Genomic DNA, 19,361 nt, shown 5'->3' with positions numbered 1-19,361 from the left:
TAAGAGTTATCTCAGGATCCGTGCGGGAACCAGAATCCTGGGCGAGAGGAATGTTCAACCTCCCATCAAGCCACAGAAGCCCCTCACCTAATATGCATAATGTTCTCATCCATGCTCCAAGGGTTTGATGGGGTCACCGGTACTGGAATCCCATGTTTCTGCAGGGGAGAAAAGATACGGAAGACATGGAGGGAATTAAATGTCAGAAACATAGCAGCACGGCGTTGCCAAGTTTTGAATTTCTGGTTCAATTCCTCTGCGAACCCCTGCAGCAGAAGTGCAAGGATTCGCAGAGCAGAATAGCATCAAGTCCCGCAAAGTGGTCCACCCCTTTCCTCATCCGCCGGCGCGGATTGTCTCACTAGCGCACTCCGAGACGTATTATAAAGGGCAAAGACCGAACCGCATAAAGGTCTTTAATTGATGCTGATTTGGGATATTCTTTTTGCTTTTTTAAAAAAAACAACAACACTATCCTTTTAACCGTTCCACACCCTCCGCCTTTTGCACGACCCCCCCCCCAAATGGAAGTCCCGGGCTTTTCATCGCCCCCTCCCCACCACGGGACCGAGATCGTGATAAACCTCGGCTCTGTTACAGGGTCGACCCGCTCACTCAATTATCCGGAGACATTTCTGTGGGTGAAATGGTCTGTGAAAAACCACAGGGACTAAATGCCGGGCAGGAAATTAGCAGGCGATGTCGCAATGACATGGTTCTCAGCCTGACAAACAAGGATGCTGATGGGGCGGCCGGAGGGGGGGGGGGGAGAGAGGCAGGGAGGTGAAGTTTGGGTCTCGCAAAGAAAGCCGAGAATCAACAGGCATCTTCAACCAGGCTCAAGTGTCCTCTGAAGAGTTTCCAACTGTGCATTGACTTATTTTGCCGTTTTTTGCCCCGTTTCAGTGGGGCTGGACAACAGCGATGTTGGCAAAAGCACAGGACCAAGACCCACGCCTGAGTCTTCAGCCCCCCCACTTGAGGCTTGCGACTCAGGACTCGGATGGTGCATGCGCCGCCCAGCTGATCGGCCAGCACATGCGCCGACGTCCCTTCCTGGCCTATGAGTGGAACACCATTGATGGAACCCCCATTCCCAGAATGCATTGCCTGATACCATCTTTGTATTCTTTCAGATCCGGCGGGGGGGGGGGTTGGTGGAGGGGAGAAAACAGAACAAAAGACAACAGAGGTGAGTTTCTGTTAGGACTCTGCTGTGGTGAAGCCTAATAATATTTATTGGTAACTTGCAGTATCATTTTCAGTCACTAGGTGGCAGATTCCTCCATTGAAACATGGCTGCAGGTTACCATCTTTGGCCAATAGGGGGCAAAAATCTCTAACCACAACATAGCCATTGTTCAGAGCTGTGGCTCGTATAGCAATTGTGGTAAGAATAGTGTTTGCTATTATCCGCAGTTTTCACCATCCACGGGGGTGGGCGGGCTTGGAACCAATTTCCCCACAGAAATGGGGTCCTGCTGTACTGCAAAGGGCATGGGCTTTGGTTATTTTTAAAAATGCATTTTAGAATCCACAAAACATCATCCCAACTGTGCATGAATAGACTTGCACTTGCTAGTCCATTAACCAACGGGTTGAAAAGTCTCGGGCATCCCTTAAGTCCATTTTAATGGCTTCAAGGCCCCCCCAAGCCTTTCCCATGGCCATAGGGCCTTTTTCCTGCCTCCCTCCCACCCCCAGGATCGTCAAAAGAAAGCAGAAAATACACTCTCCAGTTTCCGCATCATCATCATCATAACAAGGAACAAACATGCGTACGTCCCGCACGCACTGAGGGAGCTCCCTGGGCCTGTTTGTTTGAAAACATACGGGGAGATGCTTATTAAACGTTCCTTCTTAGAGTACGAAGTAACAGATGGCGAAATAGAGGGGGGGGACCCAAAAAAAAAAAAGTTTGCGGAGAGTGGGTTTTGATTTATTTTTTTAAAAAAGGAAAATAAAAACAGAGACCCAGCCGTCCCCGTGCTCTTCCAGATCTTGAGCGACACTCCGCTTCTAACTCGGTCGCCATTAGCTATGCTGCTTTCGATGGCTGCATTTATATATAAATTGCTTTATATATTTATATATATATATATATATAAAGCAATTTTCTGGTTGATACACAGAACTGCTCTTTTTCTCTTTGATTGATTGAACCCGCTTGTCAAGCATTTCCCGTAAAGCCGACATGGAAGAAAGCTCCCCCAGGGCGCCTTCCAGGGACCTGATGCAAAACTTCTAATATGTTTTATTGCAACTTGTTCTTTTTTTTCTGGGGGGGGGGAGGAAAAGAATGGAAAAGCAAAGGGGGAAAAAAGGGCAACGTTTGAAACCAAGAGAAAATGCATTTACTGACGTCGATCACGGTTGCCGCAGAGGTGGGAGAAGTTTCTCTCTCTTAAGTGGGTGACAATTAGCAGCTAGGTAATTATGGGCTGGTGTGTGTGTGTGTGTGTTTTAAGAAACAGAAAACGGGGGAGAAGTAGGGGAAAATATTGTTATATTTCTTTCTCCCCCCCAAAAAAAAATCCTGACAAAAGCATCAGTCTCCTGCAGGGTTGGGTATATAATTGCTGCAGTAACGGCAAAGCGAGACCGTATGATTGGGGGGGAAGTTGAAATCCAAAGTGCCCTTTAAGGTTAGAAAATTAAAGGTTCGGTGTGGAGAAAGAAACCTTCAGTGTACGGGAATAATAAACTGAAGCCAGGATGTAGAGATGGGAGATGAACGAGGCCTTTGTAATATTCCGGAGGTTGCTTCTCGGATATCTCGCCAGATCTGTCCGGGAAAGGGTGGGTTTTCCAGATCAGGACGCTCCCGGTTTCAAAATGAAATTTGATCCCGGGTTTCCCCGAGCCCACGCCTGAGGATCTGGAAGAGTCTCCCGGTCAGAGTCTCGAATTCGTGTTTTCAGGACCGAATTCCGAATTTTGGGGATTGAGTCCCAAGTGTGAGGTGGGCATCAAGAGCCTGAAACCACAACTTGTTTGGACCATAACCCCACACACACACCCCCCACAGCCACCACTGGGGCCAGTCACACACCTTTGCGTATTCCATCAAGTCGCTGCGACCCTGGAAGCGAGTGTAAAACTCAGGCATCCTCCAAGGAGCAATGACCTAAAGAGAGATGAGGAAAGGGGGTTACTGGGGGGTGAGGAGGAGAGAGTTTTCCACTCAAACAGAATCCTATGCAAATATGACTAAATGGGATCAAAAGCACCTTCTCTCACACTCAGATGCTTTCCACATTTACTGAACTTCTTCTTCTAACGACGGGCTGTCTATAACATATAGTTCAACCCTAAAGCACGTCTACTCTGCAAACTTAATAGCAGGGTTTTTAAGTTAGTTTTACATCCTGCTTTTTGTCCGAAGTTCTCTGACTCTCCTTCTCTTCGCTTAGTCATCACAATAAGCTTATGAGGTAGGTGAAGCCGAGAGAGATTGACAAGTTTAAGTTCATCTAGTAGGACTGATACCTCCATAGGGACTAGAAGCAAGGTCTTCCAAACACCATTCCACATTTTTAAATTCATTTAAACTGCCATTCTCTGGCCAAAATTCTGGGAATCAAAATTTGAAAAACCCACAATTTTCCTTCAAAAAAATACATGTGTACCTGTTTGTTTGGCCATTCTCAAACAGAAACGCTGAACGAGTACATATTAACTGAGGAATAAAATAAGTCTGAACAATTTTAACCATGGTTTTGAGTTCAAGATTCTTCTATATATATTTTTTGCTAATACCCTTCACGTTTTAGACTCATATAACTGCAGAAGTATTCCATAACTTTAACTCAGGCAAGGAAGAAATAAAAAACTTTTGGCCCATTTCCTGCCTCTCGATTCGATATCCTTGGCTCCATGGCAAAAATAGTGTATGTTCACTTTTAAAACAAGACATTCAGGGGCGTTTTGCCTTGTTTTTAAAACAACCCATGTTTTCAGAAGATAAGATCTGGCTTTTTAAAAAAAAAACACAAGGTGTAAGCCCTGTGAGCGTCTGGTTTCAAAAGAATGAATTTTGTAAAATTCGCGCTCCAACGAAATTCGCCCAGGCAGCAAAAGGAGAATTTCTCAATAAGTGTGTATTGCAGTCTTCTAATTTAAAAAAAATCCCACCCACCCTTGTTTTTAAAATCGTTTTCCCCCAACCAACTGCTCGGAGTCAACCCCGGCCTTATGGCTTCGGGGTTCCCAGAAGCGCTGAGCGTTAAGTATCCGTGTTAATCTCATCCGACAAAGGTAATGTGAGACCGTTGCAAGCTGCTACTGTAACTTAACAAGAAGCCTGACCTGCCGAAGGCAAGGTATGATGGGCGGGAGTGTAGATTTACCTCTCCAGATGCTTGCTTTGGGTTTAAAAAAAAACAGGAGGGCCATTAAAAGTTAAGAAAAACCCCATCAAAATCCCAGAATGTCATCATTAAGGTTAAGCTCTTTTGGGCTTTGTTCTAAAGGGTTCCCTTTAATCCACTCTGAATTCGGTTCAAACAGACCTTCTCCAAAATTTGTATTATCTCTTTGGCTATATATATTATTGTATACACACACAAACAAACACACACAAATATTATAGCTTCAATTAACATGCCAAATGTTGATCAAAAGAAACAAATCTTTTTCTTTTCTTTCAGAAGCTTGGGACTGCAGTATTCGGACCCAAATTAGGGTCGAAGCACTGATTTTATTCACTTCGTGCCACTTCATTTTAAATATATTGCCATCCCTAGGAAATTCATGAATGAAAAAGACTTGGTGGTCCCCTCCCTCTTCGGACGCCTTACCTTAATCTGAGGACACAGCGCGTAGTAGGTGAGCTCAAAGCGAACCTGGTCGTTACCCTAGAAAGGAGTGGGGGAAAGCAGGACAATTAACGAAGGATCAAACAGATCCTTGGTTATGTGCAAATTTGGGATTCGAGCTCCATCGCTGGGACTTGAGATCTGAGAAGATGCAGCATTGAAAACACTCCCTTTATTTTCCTTTTCTCTGTCGTATGATGAAGGGTATGAAGTAGGACCCCCCCTTTATCCATGGGATCCATATCCGCTGATTCACTTATCCACGGTCTGACAATATTAAAAGACAACGTGTGTGTATGTGTGTGCATATGTGCATTTGTGTGCATTAACAATGACGCTCCCTGAACTGAACACTAGAGGGAGACAGAAACCATGCTATGTACAGTATTTGCTACAGAAATAGATTTCCACAATGTCATTACCAGAACTGAACACTAGAGGGAGGCAGAGACCATGCGATGTATAGCATTTGCTAGAACTTGATTTTTACAGTGTCATTACCAGAACTGGCCACTAGAAGGAGGCAGAGATCATGCTACCCTGTTTCCCCGAAAATAAGACAGGGTCTTATATTAATTTTTGCTCCAAAAACCACATTAGGGCTTATTTTCAGGGGATGCTTTATTTATTTTTTCATGTACACCAAACTACATTTATTTAAACACAGTCATGTCATCTTCTGGTAGCTGCACAAGGGTGGAGGGCGGGGTTTCACTTAACTAGGGCTTATTTTACAGGTAGGGCTTCTATGACGAGCCTCTTGAAAAATCCTACTAGGGCTTATTTTCAGGTTAGGTCTTATTTTCGGGGGAAACAGGGTATTTATAGCAGTGGTCCACAACCTTTCTGGGGCTGCAGACCGGCTGGGGGTAGCAAGCTCCATGAGCTGCCCCCCCCGTGCTCGCACCGTGGGTGTGTCACGCTCGCACGGGGGGGGAAGAGGGTTGTACTGAAGTCGCGTCTTTTAATGCTAGCTGCGGCTAATGGCTTGAGTCTTCCCGAGACGCTGTGTTTCTCTAATTAACCTTCTCTCTGAGCGTGTAATCCCTCGCCCATCTGCTTACCATTATCGCCAAGGCCAGCGCTGGCACGGAGCCATGCTACAGATGCCCGCCTGCCACGCCGTCACCAGCTTCCTCCGATTCTAGTCCGCGAACATTATCCCGGGAATCTTTCTCTCTCCTACACGCCCAAGTTTGCAGAGATTCGGGGAGCAGAAGGGGGAGCAAATTCCAAATTATTGTTCCGTCAACTCCCGCAACGGAGCTTCTTTTTGAAACGGACAATAATTTGGGAGCTTATGTTTTCCATTGAAAGAATTGGGGGAATTTTGCATCTCTTGGTCCTTAGTCTTGGCAGCCACCGAGAAAGCAGAAGACGGACGATTCCAAATTTCTACCCGGGGCCAATTCCGAAATGCTCTAAAGAGACCCTCTTCTCTCTCGCATGCGACAAACCACCCCGTCGGCTAGCAAAAGGGGAGGCCCCACAGATGGCGCATTGGGGCACCGAAGCCCATGGGTTGGGTCTGATCTGTGGGGCCAGGTGGCTCGTCGTGAGTAGCTCTGGACCCACGTCCTTGCAAGCCAAGTGAAATTTTGCACGGAAGAACGAATGTGTTGCTTTTTCACCCCAAAGGACGTTGGGATTTCAGGAGGCTTAAGACGATGCCACTTCTGTTCTCCGAATCTTCTAAGAGCCTGATCCGAGGGAATTCGAGGGAGGGAAGGATGATGGGGGACAGGGAAGAGACCAGCTCTTTCAGATTCATTTTCTCTGCCAGTGGATTGTAGCAAATCCTTATCAGAAAACATAACACACAACATTCTTAATTATCCAGAGAGCGATTCGGTTACCTGGATTAGCCGCAGCAAAACCCAGTGGCCAAAATCCAGTTCCTGGCTATAGTAAATTGCACTGGAGTAGACCCAAAAGGGGATTTAGTGCTCCAGCTCCTCTGTAAGTTTCATTGATTCAAATGGACCTCATTTCCTACGTTCTCCCAGTAAGGCACAGTTAAGGGTCGGGGCCATTTGAATTATTGGAAATCGCAGCGGCCTCGGCTCGCTGAATCCCCACCGACGCCATGGGCCTACTCCGGCGCCATTTACGGCGCTAAACGACAAGATTGTGGCCATTAAGTTGTTTGAGATAATTGCTAGACTCTTGGCTTGGAATCAGGACAGGGGAAAGGGCTCAAAAAGGCTGCAAGGAAGGTGGGATCAAGCAGCGAAGTCCAGATGGAGGAGCGTTGAGCAGCGAATCTCCGTTTCCTGGTCTCTCTCCCCCCTCTGCTGGACAAATTCTGCCTCGTCAGGCCGCAGAACCCTGAGTCAGCGAATTTAGAGACAGATCCCGGCCGCCTTTCGGGGAAAACGTGGGTGGCTGGCACCCTCTTGTGGTATGAACCTCGTCGGGCGCCTTTCTGGACCACAACATCAATGGCAACGGGAGGGAACAAATAAATGTTCATGGAGAGGATCTGATCGAGATTAAGAAAGCACCTTGCTTTCTGTGGCATGGATTCAGGAGACGCCCCCCCAAAGGAGGCACCTTATTCCACAAATGGGACTTAACCATTTTTGTTTCCACCAGGCGGGTCTTTTAGGGAGTTAATGGCTCTTAATGGAGTGGGATACATGGGCTCTTAGGCTGGTGGAGTTTGACCTCTCGCGTTTAGGGGAATGAATGGATTAAAACATTCTTTTGCAGAGCTCGGCAGCCGCCCCCGTCCAATTTGGGCTGAGCTCGTTGACCTTCGCCAATGCCTTCAAGACAAATGGACTCTCTCCTCTGTCTGAAAAAGAGCTAATTTTTAACTGGGGTGGAAAACAGATAGGATGTCAGGGGTCACAAATCTAGAAGGGTTCAAAGTTGCTTCTTTCCCTCCTGGAGGGTTGCTGAAGTCAGAAACAAGGATGGCCCTTCTGAGAACTCCAGATCTAATGCAGGAGGAACCCGTATCCCTGGGGGATCGTTTCCAAGTTGTCCTGTGGATGCTGAAAACAGCGGATGATAGTGAATGCTATTTCATTTGTGAAAGCTATACATAGTGTGGCTTCTGGCTCCCTCTCGTGGCCAGTTCTGGTCATCTCATCTTTAAAAATATATAAATCAAGGAATTTTCTTTTAATATTTTCAGACTGAAGATAAGCAAATTCGTGGATACCGATCCGGCGGATAGGGAGGCCTTACTGTCGTTCGATCTCTCTAACCTGTGGGATCCTTTACCCCCATTCGGAGGCCGGGCCCTCTCGGTTCCTACCTTTCCCGTGGCTCCGTGGGAGACGTACTGAGCGCCGGCTTCCTGAGCAATTTCTATCTGCTTCCGAGCGATGCACGGCCTCGCCAAGGACGTCCCGAGGAGGTAGCGGTCCTCGTAGATGGCGTTGGCTTGCACCGCCGGCCAGATAAATTCTTCCACAAACTCTCTCCGGATGTCTTCAATGTAAACCTGAAAGGAATCGATGGGAGCAAAGATGGAGACGAGACAAGGGATCAAGGGAAGCAAAAAGAGAGAGAGAATACATCTAATGTTTGCTGTTGTGATGTGCCGACAAGTCGCCTTCGGCTCACGGCGAACCTATGAATGAGAGATCTCCAACATGTCCTGTCTTTATCCACCTTGTTCAGCTCTTGCAAACCCAAGCCTGTGGCTTCCTTGAGGGAGTCCGTCCATCTTGTATTTAGTCTTCCTCTTCTCCTGCTGCCTTTCCCAGCAGGACGGTCTTTTCCAGGGAACCCAGCCCGTGCAAATTTGAAAACCCAGTCGATTTTACCATTCGAAAGAGGTTTTACCTTTTTAGCTCCTAAAGACAGGGCTTTAATCCGTGCTTCCTCAAAGTTTTCCTCTTGGCCGATGTCCGCCTGGCAGATGCACACAAAAACACAACGCAGGAATGTTCAAATTAATTGGGGAGCAAACGGGGGGTGTGGGGGGGGAAGGGGCGAAGCAAATTCTTGGCCAAAATCTCTTGACATGTAACAGGCTGGCAGCTCCCCCCCATCCCCCGGAATCTAAACCTGGGACTTATTTATTTATTTATTTTTGCAAAGGAAGAGGGACGCTGTTGGCATGCGGACCCGAAAGCGCTTAACGACCTTCATTGTTTGGTGTCATTCGCCGTGCAACTAACCGGAAAGCTTAAACAAAGGCAGTTTGTTCCGAATTCCCGTTCCCCCGAATTCTAGCTGGGGCAGTTTGGCAAACTCTGGGGGTGATCCTTTAAAATATAAGCAGAAATCCCAGCCCGCATCTCAGAGATCCTTCTTCAGCCCCTTACCATGTAAGCAATGACTTCGTAGCCTTGTTCCTTCAGCCAAACCAGGATGCAGGATGTGTCCAGACCTCCGCTGTAGGCGAGCACCACAACGCCTTTGCTCCCAGACATCGTGTCTAGCGGGAAAACCCAGAGAGAAAGTCCAAGAGCCATCCAGAACCGAACCGGCCTCGTTTCCATCAGAAAACAAACCGGGAAGACTTCAAGAGGTCAGGCAGCCCAAAAGCCAAACATAAGCAAATCAGCGGATACTGATTCCGTGGATAAGGGGGTTCTACTGCAGACAGTAGGGATTAGGATACAGATCAGGATGGAAGAAAGAGACACCTGGGTTGCACCAAAGCGCCTGATCTCAGAAGGTGGTTTATGTAGCTCCATCGGTTGCAGACACTTAGGCAGCTGGAAAAGCAACTCAGGTGCAGGATTTGGGGCGCCCTTCTTTTCTAGGAAGGAAAAGCTTTCCTTGAAGGAGCTCCCTGCTCTTGAAGGCTCACATTGGCTCCTGCTAAAAACACCCTTTCCCACACTTGGCCTGGGTTTTCCCTTCCTTGCTGCTCCTTTAGATCATAAAACTTAAGCGCCTTGGGAAGGTCTTCTGGAGTTCGGACCAAAATCCGGAGGGGATGACCAGCCCAAGGATGCTGGAGTCACCAGGCTACACTCTAGTGGTTTTCTTTTTAAAATCATAGCGTCCTAAAATAATGGAGTCCGGAAGGGGCCCCCAAAGGCCATCCAGTCCAACCCCCTGCTCAAGGCAGGGATCCCAATCCAAGCAGATCGGACAGAGGGCGGTCCCGTTTTCTCTTGAAGGCCTCCAGCGTTGCAGCACTCACCCCCTCCCGAGGTCATGGGTCCCATCATCATACTGCTCTAACAGTTAGGAAGTTTTTTCTTGATCTTCAGCCTAAATCTGGCTTCCTGTCTCTTGAGCCCATGATGATGGGTCCTGCATTCTGGGATGATGGAGGACAGATCCTGCTCCTCCTTTGGAGGACGACCTTCCAGGTCTTTGAAAAAGGCTCTCCCCTCCATCTTTATTTCTCAAGGCCAAACCTGCCCAGTTATTTCCGTCTTTCCTCCTTATAGGGCTCAGTTTCCACCACCCCCTTAATCCTCCTAGTTGCCCTCCTCTCAACTTGATCCAGTTTGTTGACCTCCTCCTGCACGTGCAGTGTCCAGAACCGGACACCGGACTCCCGAGGAGGCCTAACTCATCAGCAAATGCAAATTTCGTCCATCATCCCTTGACCGCTTCTGTTTGGGCAATGTAGAAACCACCACCGCCCTATTCAGATTTCTCTGCGGTCGCCTCCGTTTTTCGAAATCCCAAGGGAACAGGCTGAACTTCGGCTGCCTCTAAACCGGACACACAGGGCTCCCGGGTTTTCCCAGCTTTTGTGAGGAAGAGAGAAGGATCTGGTCCGAAGCCAGTTTGGGAAGAACTCAGCACAAGGTTGTCGCCCTGACGAAAAAAGTAGGGCGAAGAACGAAACCGAAGGGCTTGCCAGCCCACTAAACCTATTTTAATCCGTTTATTAAACTTTTTTTTTTTTTTTGGCACTAGGATTGGGATGTTTCAGTCCGCTAAGAAAATGTCTTTAAACTGAATTTAAAGTGTCTTTAAAGTGGATTTAAAACCTGGCTAAGTGACTGCAAGAGTTATAAGGTGGGTTTCTCACGGCCCGCTACCGTGTCCTCTACGGAAGAACGAGGCGGATTTTCCTCTCGCTGATTAAACGACAGACGTTTGAGTTTGGTCAGAAGCATTTCTCTCTCTCTGTCTTTTGGACTACAACTCCCATCTCTGCTGGGTGGGGATTGTGGGCATTGTAGTCAATGAAATGATTAGTAAGATTTCGGTGCTCTGGCCCCAACAGGAGAACAAGCAAAACACACAGCAAAACTTAGTTTTGGAAAAAAAATGTTCCCTGGAAAACAAGATCAGGAAAACTTCACAAGGGCTTTCCGCAAATAATTATAATTTTAAAGGGATTTTCTGTGATGAAACAGCACTTGATGCATTGGGGGGGGGGAAACGGTGGGCTTCCTATATCTGATCGTGAGTTACTAAGCAAGGGGGGGGAACTGCTTTTCATGAGCTGATGTGTATTTCAACACACCCAAAAGCCTATTTTCCCCCCAGTTAGCAAAAACAGTTCGTTCGCTCTCTCTTTTCCCCGTTCATCCCATTTGCATTCAACCCAGTCACCAGAAAGAATGCAGAGCAAACAAGTGTTGGAGGGGGAAAAAGAGAGTTTTTGTTGCTGAATCGAGGGCAAAGCTGCTGAGACGTACTTTCATCGGCAGCATTTCCATTCTCTTTTGTCATGGTATAGGGTCAGAAGACACCTTAAAGGTCATCTAGTCTTGCCCCCTGCCAGCGGAGGCACGCCGGATACCCTGTCCTTTGTAAATAATTTTGCAACATATTCCAGCCACTGTTGCAGACCTTCGCTCCGTTGCACAACAGACCTATAAGGTAGGCAGCTCCCGATAACCCATCCTTGGAAGGAAGCGCCCGCATCCAGTTATAATCCAACCAAGGCTTCCTTCCGAGAGACCCACCGCTCCAGGATGGTAAAAAAACAACACTATGGTATTTCTCGAGCCCTTTTCCATGTAGAGACCCCTCAAGAGAGAGAGAAACAAGGTAATCGGAGACCAAGTTGCAATAGAAGGGCTGGAAAAAAAAGCTTCTCCTGCTTTAAGGAACACCGTCTTTCTTGCAAAGTTTAAAAATCTGACTTACCCGCACGAGAGGAACTCAGCTTCCGACAGAATGGTGCCACTCGCAAAGCAGGGGGGGGAAAGGGCACTATCCGTCTTGGCTAGCCAATTCCAAAATATAAAGTCCGGGGGCCCTTGGCTGAAGGGGAGGAGCCCGGAGTAAGGGAGGTGCATGCACGCTGGACATCACACACACACACACTCAAACACACACACACACACACAGAGTCCATTCACAACTTCGGTCTAAAACTTGACTGGGGAGCAAACATGGATGAGGTTTTGCACCAAAGCTTGAAGGCAACTGCTGCGATGTTTCCCACTGTTTGTAGTGCTCTGGCACCCCAGGCATCACCCGAACAAGCCAAGCTTATTAATCCAACGAAGGGTCCCAGAAATGTTTTTAACGGTTATTGGCAAACTGCTTTTACCTTTATTTTTTTGTCTTGCATTACATTTGTTGTAAACCGCCTAGAACGGTGCCTCGGCGCTCCTGAGAAAGGGATATAAATCGAATGAATGAACGAATGAATGAATGAATGAATGAATGAATGAATGAATGAATGAATGAATGAATGAATGAATGAATGATTCAATCAATGAATGAATGGCTCTCTGCGGGTCAGTTTTTTTTCTGCTCAAGATGCAGGAGCCCCCCTGGGGAAGGAATTTGGCAACTCTGCAGTCTTCCGGGCCTTGTGACTACGGGTCTAAGTCCAAGGAGAGAGAGAGGAAGATAACATGTTGAAATCAGAGAATCACCAGGTTTTGGGGGCTGTTTTTCCCCAGCATGTGATATTGACATGGGAAGCCAGGCCCCACGTCAACAGTCGGTCCTTCTTTCCACGCCACCTCCATCCCGTTCAGAGCGCGCAGGCCTTATTTCTTGGGACTACAGACCCCAGAATCCCTGACCCGCGTGCTCAAGGGCCATGCCAGCCATGGAGTTAAGGGAGTTTAAAAGTCTCTCCCGCTTCCAGGTTCCGATGCAGGGGCATCTCCGCGGCTGAGTCATCTGGAGGCGAAGTAGACAATACGGCGATGCAGCGTCACATAGTTCCTGACCCTGGACGTTCCCCTTGCAAACAAAACACGCTTGGACGGCCTTGCCTGGAGGGAATCTCAAAGTCCAAAGTGTCCGTGGCTCCGTTTCCCGTGGCGGCCGATCAGAGGCTCACAAGCACCCACGACGGAGAGGTTCGGAGCCCCTCTACCGGCACCCTAAGGTTGCATCGGCTGGGGCTCGCCACGGCTGATGGCGCGGCAGCCCTTCGTGGGGAGAATTGGGAGCCACACGCCACTTCAGAAGTGTCCGCGCAGAGGTGCGCATAAAGGCAGGGAGACAATCCGTTGGGGGAGCAGAAGGCGACACCTGGCCCCCAAGACAAGACATATATTCCCACCGGCGTTTGCTTCTCCAGGCCAAAGCAAAATTCGAATTGCTGGAGAACTCAGTGGGTTGAGGTCTCCGGCTGTGGCGCCAGAGGTTGGGAGATCGAATCCCCCCACTGGGCTTCCTTGAAAGAGGCCGGACTTCATGATGATCCACAGGGTCCCGTCCAGCTCTGCCGGTCTAAGATTTAAGTCCTCTTGGTGCCTGGTTTCAAAGCAGGGCCGTTGACCTATTCGTCTGTGATCAATGGGCAGAATCCTATTGGTTAATAACGTCTGCGCAATGGCGAAAATTACGGCAGTAAATGACGTCCCCTCCCTTTGCACCGGTCATTGTGTGAGATGGTGTGTGACAGGGAGAGAAAGGGACTGGGTTGTTACACATGGCACTGTGATTGATGCCAGGGCATTTACGCTATTTAACCAATAGGATTCTGAGAGGTTTTCCCGTTTTCCTTCTCCTCCTCACTGCCAGAAAGACATACACTCGTGTAGAGCATGAGGCAGGGAGTTCCACAGGAAAGGATCAAAGCAGAATCGTGTGACCCTTTGCCTCTGGTCAAGAGGCAGGCAAGAGTGGACTGGGTGGAAGAAGCAGGAGACTCCACTGAGGCAGCACCCCATGTGCTGTAACCAATTGGTCTCCACTGAACAAAAGGTAGACTGTCACTGCACATGAAGGTTCAGAATGCCATTACTAAGACATGCTGCTTGATCCGCCCCCATCTCTCTTGAGTCTTTGAAACCATTTAAGTCACGTTTCCCAGCATTCTGTCTGCAAGAATCTCTGCTGAAAAAACCTAATTGTGGCTGTTTACCGGGAGCAGGTCTTTTGTCAGGTTAATGGGTCTGAATAGCCTATTCAAGACCAAGTTGCCCCAAGTATTTATAAATGAAGAAATAAAACTAGGCAGTCCCCAGGAGAAGGGCTCGTCGGCAACCGAGATGAACTGGCTTCCAGCGTGCTTCCAGCAAAACTGCCACTGACGGACGGATGTTATTCAAATAAGAGCACAAGGTTACTCAACAGAAGCCTGCTTTTTAAGGCATCGGAGAATCTTTCCAAAAGGTGACCATCAGTGGAAAGCCATTGGCTTGTTGTGATGATGAAAATCAGGGTGGAGGGAGGATTCTATCAACTACCTTGAACTCCTAAGAATAAAAATTGGATGTAAGCACAATTAACGAGCAATTATCATCACCTCTGAGAATACACACACACACACACACACACACAGAGTCCTCCAATCCAGTTTTGTTTAAAACAGAAAGCTTTGTACTGTACTTGAAAAAACATACATTAGAAACACGGAAAGGACGACCGAGAGATCTCTGGACAACGTTTCAGGGAGAAAACGTAAGACGACACGAAGATTCACCAAAGGAAAGGACCCTTTTCCATTTTCACACCATATTTACACCTCTTTTGCCGGCCAGCGGAGGCCAGAAAAAATATACAGTTTTTTTTTTCCTGGCGTAACCCAGATCATTCGGCTTCAGTAGCGACGGTTCATCTTCTTGAACTTCTCGTAGTGGTAGTCGTCGGTGGCCTTCTCGTTGGGCGGTCGCTTGCGGTTCAGGGGAGACTCTGTAAACCGAACAGAAGCCGAGATTGGAGTTTGGTTGAAGCATAAAAGAATGACAGAGGTAAGCTTGAAACCACAGCCAGCGTTGACGCAGGCCAGCTGCAAGCATACCTTTTCATCACCGGAACCTGCAATATGGGGCCAACGTCCCGTGCTATTTGAGCATAAAATTATCATCTTAGAACTGCAGTGCTGGAAGGGACCCTATAAGGTCATCCAGTCCAGCCCTTGCCAAGGAGGCCCCCAGCGGGGATTCAAACTCCCAACCTCTGGCTCCACAACCACAACCCCTGAGCTATCCCGCAGTTCGTCCTTGACAAACCCCATTTTGGCTGTTTAGGCCTCCGGCTGAGGAGCCAGACGCTGGGAGTTCGAATCCCCGCTCTGCCTCCATCACAGGGGCTGGACTGCATGACTCTTTCAGCTTTGCAGTTCTAAGAGGATGATGATGACTGTTAACACACCCTGTCGCCGCACTACGATTTTAGCAGCCACATCTATTTTATGACGAAACATGTAATTAAGAGGATTACATGTGGCTATTAAGAACCGGCACACGATCATCTTCTTTTAAAGTGGTGTCTCTGAGTCAACCAACAGGAAACCCAAACACCGGTTTGGGTAATTTGGCTGCATATGTGAGATCCATAAGGCTGAGGAACTGGAATTTATCATCCAGCTTGTATGCCGCAAATCCTAGCAACAGTATATCACTAGGAACCATCCCTGTTATAAGTAATTGAGGGCATGTTTGGCTGGAAGGGGTCATTCAGATCCATTAGCCCCAGAAAAGACCTGCTCATTGAAATAACCCATAACTTTTGCTGGCACTTACTTTCTGGTTCCGGTTTCTCGGTATCTCCCACTCTCAGCGGACGGGCCTTGGGTTCTTCTTTATTCCTTCTGATCGGCGCATTGAGCTCTTCGTGATAAACTGAAAAAGAACATTGAGCCAATTCAGAATGTAACATAAGCTGACATGGGCTCAAGCAACTATATCAGATTCAGATGTAACACCAAACCGTGATTTGACTTCTGAACTAACAATGTCTGCTTTGGACCCGCCCGACAAACCATGATCAAATCATGGTTTCCAATGCTCATATGTATGGTAACGTAGAAACCACAGTTTGCCCATTCTAAGGGAACAGGAAACCATGGTTTGTCTCAAACCAGGAAAAGGGTGATTTTTTTGACATACAGGAGAAAAGAGGAGCCGAGCAAATATCGAGGGTGGACATGAGCAGTTTTGAGACCCCCCCCGGAAGCTGCCTTAACCCCAGACCGCCCGCACAGACACACAGAGAACAGAGACTTACATCGATTATGCTGGACGTAGTTCACCGCCATATTAGTGGGCACGAAAGAGGTTTCACTGTCCTTCTTTTTATTTTGCTGCTCGGCCAGCAGCCGCGCCTTGGCTTCCTCTGTAGAGATGATGTTTTTGATCTTGGCTCTAAAAGAGAAAGAGAGATGCTTCCCGTTGGACACAGAAAAAAAATAACAATTCTAGATTAAGGAAGAAGTCACCCAGCAGTTGAATTCTGACCGCACAACAGGGGTGTTAGTTAGATCCTGATCGGCTGAGGCAGCCGGCTCAAGGTTAACTCAGCCTTCCATCCTCCTGAGGTTGGTAAACGAAGGACCCAGCTTGCTTGGGGGGCAGTGGACAACGTTTAGCCTGCACAATTCCACCGCAAGCCGCTGAGAGAGAGCGTTAAGTGCTATGAGATTATCCTTAAGTGGCATATTTTGCTTTGCTTGAAAGCCGCCGCGCATTCCCACTTCCGTTGGTGTCTCGTCCTCTCCTCCTCTACCCGAACTCACCCCATTATTACAGGATAGCTTCGCTCCATTTCCGTCCAACCGCAGCAAGGCAGCCCACACCTCCCTGCTTCGAGGCTCACGGCGTTCCTGCGAGGCAGGACAAGCTCACCCCAATGGAAGCGGTGCCACTAAAGAAGACAGCCGCTCCGGTCACCTACTCGATGCCGAGGTCCACCTCGGGAATGCCGCTGAGCATCTGGTTGGAGAGCATCTCTTCCGTCTTCTTAGCCGAGGAGACCCGGATGCTCTCGGGAAGTTCGTAGAGACAGTCCTCGGCGTTTTTCGCCTTCACTTTCTGCTCCTCGCTCTCCACGATCCCCTTCCGCTTCTTCAGCTCCGTTTCTATGTACTTCATCCTGAAGACAGAGAAACACCCCACTATCACCACTGATCAATACGTAGCAAAGCCTCAAGCCAGCTGACGATTCCCCTTTCAGGCTCGCTCTCCTGTTTTTAAAATGCCTGCAAAAGGAAGCTTCGTTCTTCCTCTTTTGCCTTTAGGGTCAGCTGGCTCATTTTATCGTCTTAGAACGGCCATACCATCGTTCCTTGGACAGTCAGGACAAACTTCCAGGAAACGTCATTACGTTGACGTTCTTCTCATTTTAATAATGAAACATTGCAAAACCACTTACATGTCAGCATCTTCATCCCTCCGGTTTGTCTCAGCAGAAAAAGACGTCCCCAAATTGAGGTCCTCCTCTTCGTTGATCCTTTCACGGAGACAGAAGCAGAAAATGCAAGTTTGAGGAAGAACCGCCCGGACGTTTCCCCTCAAATGCTAGCTTTCTGTGTGCAGAGGTTTTTCTAATGGACTTATGCAGGGTCCCATTATTATCATTATGATGATGATGGATCCCTGACCTGCACTGAAAAGCAGTCGGCCACCTCCACGAAAACTAGGCCTTCGCTGATTCCTTTAACACAACAAATTATTCGCAACTAAGATGGAGATGAATCAAGTAGAATAATGGCTAACGACGTCTTTCCCATTAGCCTTTTCTTGGCTAATCTTCTAAAAAAATGTACTCCCTCCCCAAAAAAAGGGAATCATCCTCACTTCTCTTTGCCCCGCTCTTTCAGTTTCTTCATGTCCACCATGCCGCCGGCCTTGATCTTGAAAGGGTCGTCCTGGCAGGGAAGGGAAACATTTAGAAAGACTACATATTTGCTTTAATGTGGTCCCTGATTGGTCTGCTTGACAAGGGCTGGACTGGATGACCCCCCGAGGTCCCCTTTCCCCCCACCTCTGCCGTTCTAGGCTTGTATTATATGATGGATTCTTTGCTCGTTGATCTTACCGCCAAGGTGGCCTCCTCTTGTAACTTCTCCCCCACCAGCAGGGCGGCAGCACTTGGGGCAAAAAAAGACACACAAAAGGGGGGGGGGTTTCAAGAGAGGAAGGAAGAATTCCCAGTTTATCCCCAGCTTGACAACAAATGGCGGTCTCGGCATCGTCCAATATTAGATTTCTCCCCTTTTTTTGATACCATTTTATTCCCAGCACGAAAGACACCCCCCCCGGGGGGTATGGATGCAAACAAGGCAGAGAAAGAGGTTCTCGGACAACAACTCCCATGATGCCATGACGTTCCACCGTGGAAGAAACCTCCCCCCTTACCTCACTCCGCTGGCTCTTTTCCTTAGACTCTGCACTTCTTTGGCTTCTTCCAGCTTTAACCTGAAGGATACAGACCTGTTGAGGCCACCAGATACCAGAACTGGCCACTAGAGGGCGCCAGAGCCCACCCCCCTGTATCCCCTTCATCGTTAAACTAGCGTTCGCTATCATCCGCGTTTTTCAGCATCCGCGGGGCCCCTAGAACCGATCCCCCCCTGGATACGGGGAGTCATAGGGCATGTTATTCTAGGATGTGGCTTTTAACGTTTTCTAACGTCCTCAGACCGGGAAGGAGCCACTCAGCCGATACCGGTCCCGCGGATAAGCCGTCCCAGCGGCAGAAACGACATGACGCTGAATAAACAAAGGGATGCGGGGGCTCTACCGGCACCCACCGGATCTCCTCGGCCAGCTGCTCGTCATCATCCTCTTCCTCCTCCGAGTCCACCTTCCTCCGACGGAAAACCTTCCCCGCCGGCATCGCTCAGCCTGCCCTCAAAACCAGCTGCGTTGGCAGGAACAACTATGGCGCCCTTTGTTTCTCTGCCCTGCCGCCGCGCGCGGTGATGACGACATCACCAAACAACCCCCCCCCCGTTCCCGGCGCGTTTCCCTTTTGTAGTGAGAGGGGCGCGGTGTCATTAGTGCGCACGCGCGCCCCGGCCCCTCGGAACGGGGGGGGCCCGCGGCTTCAGGGAGCGAGGGCGTGACGTCATAAAAGCGCGCCTCAGAGCGCCGTTGTCTTCCCCTTTCAGGGGAGGAGCCTGGATTATAGAGCTATGAAAAAGTGAAGAGTGACCATCTCTGCTCCCTTTTAGGTCAGTGGCCATGAAAGCACAGCAACGCATGCGCCCGTGGCTTCAGAGCTTCTCGAAGTTACTTTTTTTGGGGAGGGGGGGAATAAAAGCAGCCTGGAACTCCAGCTAGCTTGGGTATCTATATATATTTGCAATGACAGCCCAATGCTGGACATTGTGGAAGCAGTTTGACTCCCGGTGTCAACCGAGGTGGCGGCGAATCTGTGCCGGGTTTTAATCCGAACTTCTTAGGCGCGTTCCCGAGCTGCTGGACCCGAAGGTGCCTCCCTCCACGGTTTCAGCAGCAAGGACAA

General features: G+C 48.6%; 2 protein-coding genes across 2 annotated transcripts in view; both read right to left on the bottom strand.

Annotated features, from left to right (window-relative positions):
- The window catches only part of ASS1 (argininosuccinate synthase 1), a 35,171-nt gene extending 23,206 nt beyond the window's left edge, over positions 1 to 11,965 (bottom strand). Inside the window, exons 1-7 of the mRNA XM_072984556.2 lie at positions 11,847 to 11,965; positions 9,101 to 9,213; positions 8,616 to 8,684; positions 8,083 to 8,271; positions 4,800 to 4,856; positions 3,053 to 3,127; positions 88 to 158 (exon numbers count right to left, since the gene is read on the bottom strand). Of these exons, the coding sequence (XP_072840657.2) occupies positions 88 to 158; positions 3,053 to 3,127; positions 4,800 to 4,856; positions 8,083 to 8,271; positions 8,616 to 8,684; positions 9,101 to 9,208 (569 nt within the window). The 5' untranslated portion in view covers positions 9,209 to 9,213; positions 11,847 to 11,965. The remainder of the gene's footprint in view (positions 1 to 87; positions 159 to 3,052; positions 3,128 to 4,799; positions 4,857 to 8,082; positions 8,272 to 8,615; positions 8,685 to 9,100; positions 9,214 to 11,846) is intronic.
- A 2,504-nt stretch (positions 11,966 to 14,469) lies between these two features.
- CZW-PARH9orf78 (chromosome ZW-PAR C9orf78 homolog) lies at positions 14,470 to 18,896 on the bottom strand. Its single transcript, XM_072984557.2, has 9 exons — positions 18,646 to 18,896; positions 18,251 to 18,310; positions 17,931 to 17,982; positions 17,690 to 17,760; positions 17,265 to 17,342; positions 16,788 to 16,985; positions 16,122 to 16,258; positions 15,638 to 15,736; positions 14,470 to 14,804 (listed from the first exon to the last, which is right to left on the bottom strand). Exons 1-9 carry the CDS (start codon positions 18,729 to 18,731, stop codon positions 14,713 to 14,715), a joined length of 873 nt encoding a protein of 290 aa, XP_072840658.2. The 5' UTR covers positions 18,732 to 18,896; the 3' UTR covers positions 14,470 to 14,712.
- Between the last annotated feature and the right edge of the window lie 465 nt (positions 18,897 to 19,361).

This window comes from Pogona vitticeps, chromosome ZW-PAR (assembly GCF_051106095.1).
Source record: "Pogona vitticeps strain Pit_001003342236 chromosome ZW-PAR, PviZW2.1, whole genome shotgun sequence".
In the NCBI taxonomy this organism is placed as follows: Eukaryota; Metazoa; Chordata; class Lepidosauria; order Squamata; family Agamidae; genus Pogona; species Pogona vitticeps.
Note: the sequence above shows the minus strand (reverse complement) of the source record. Positions and strands in the feature narration are given on the sequence as shown.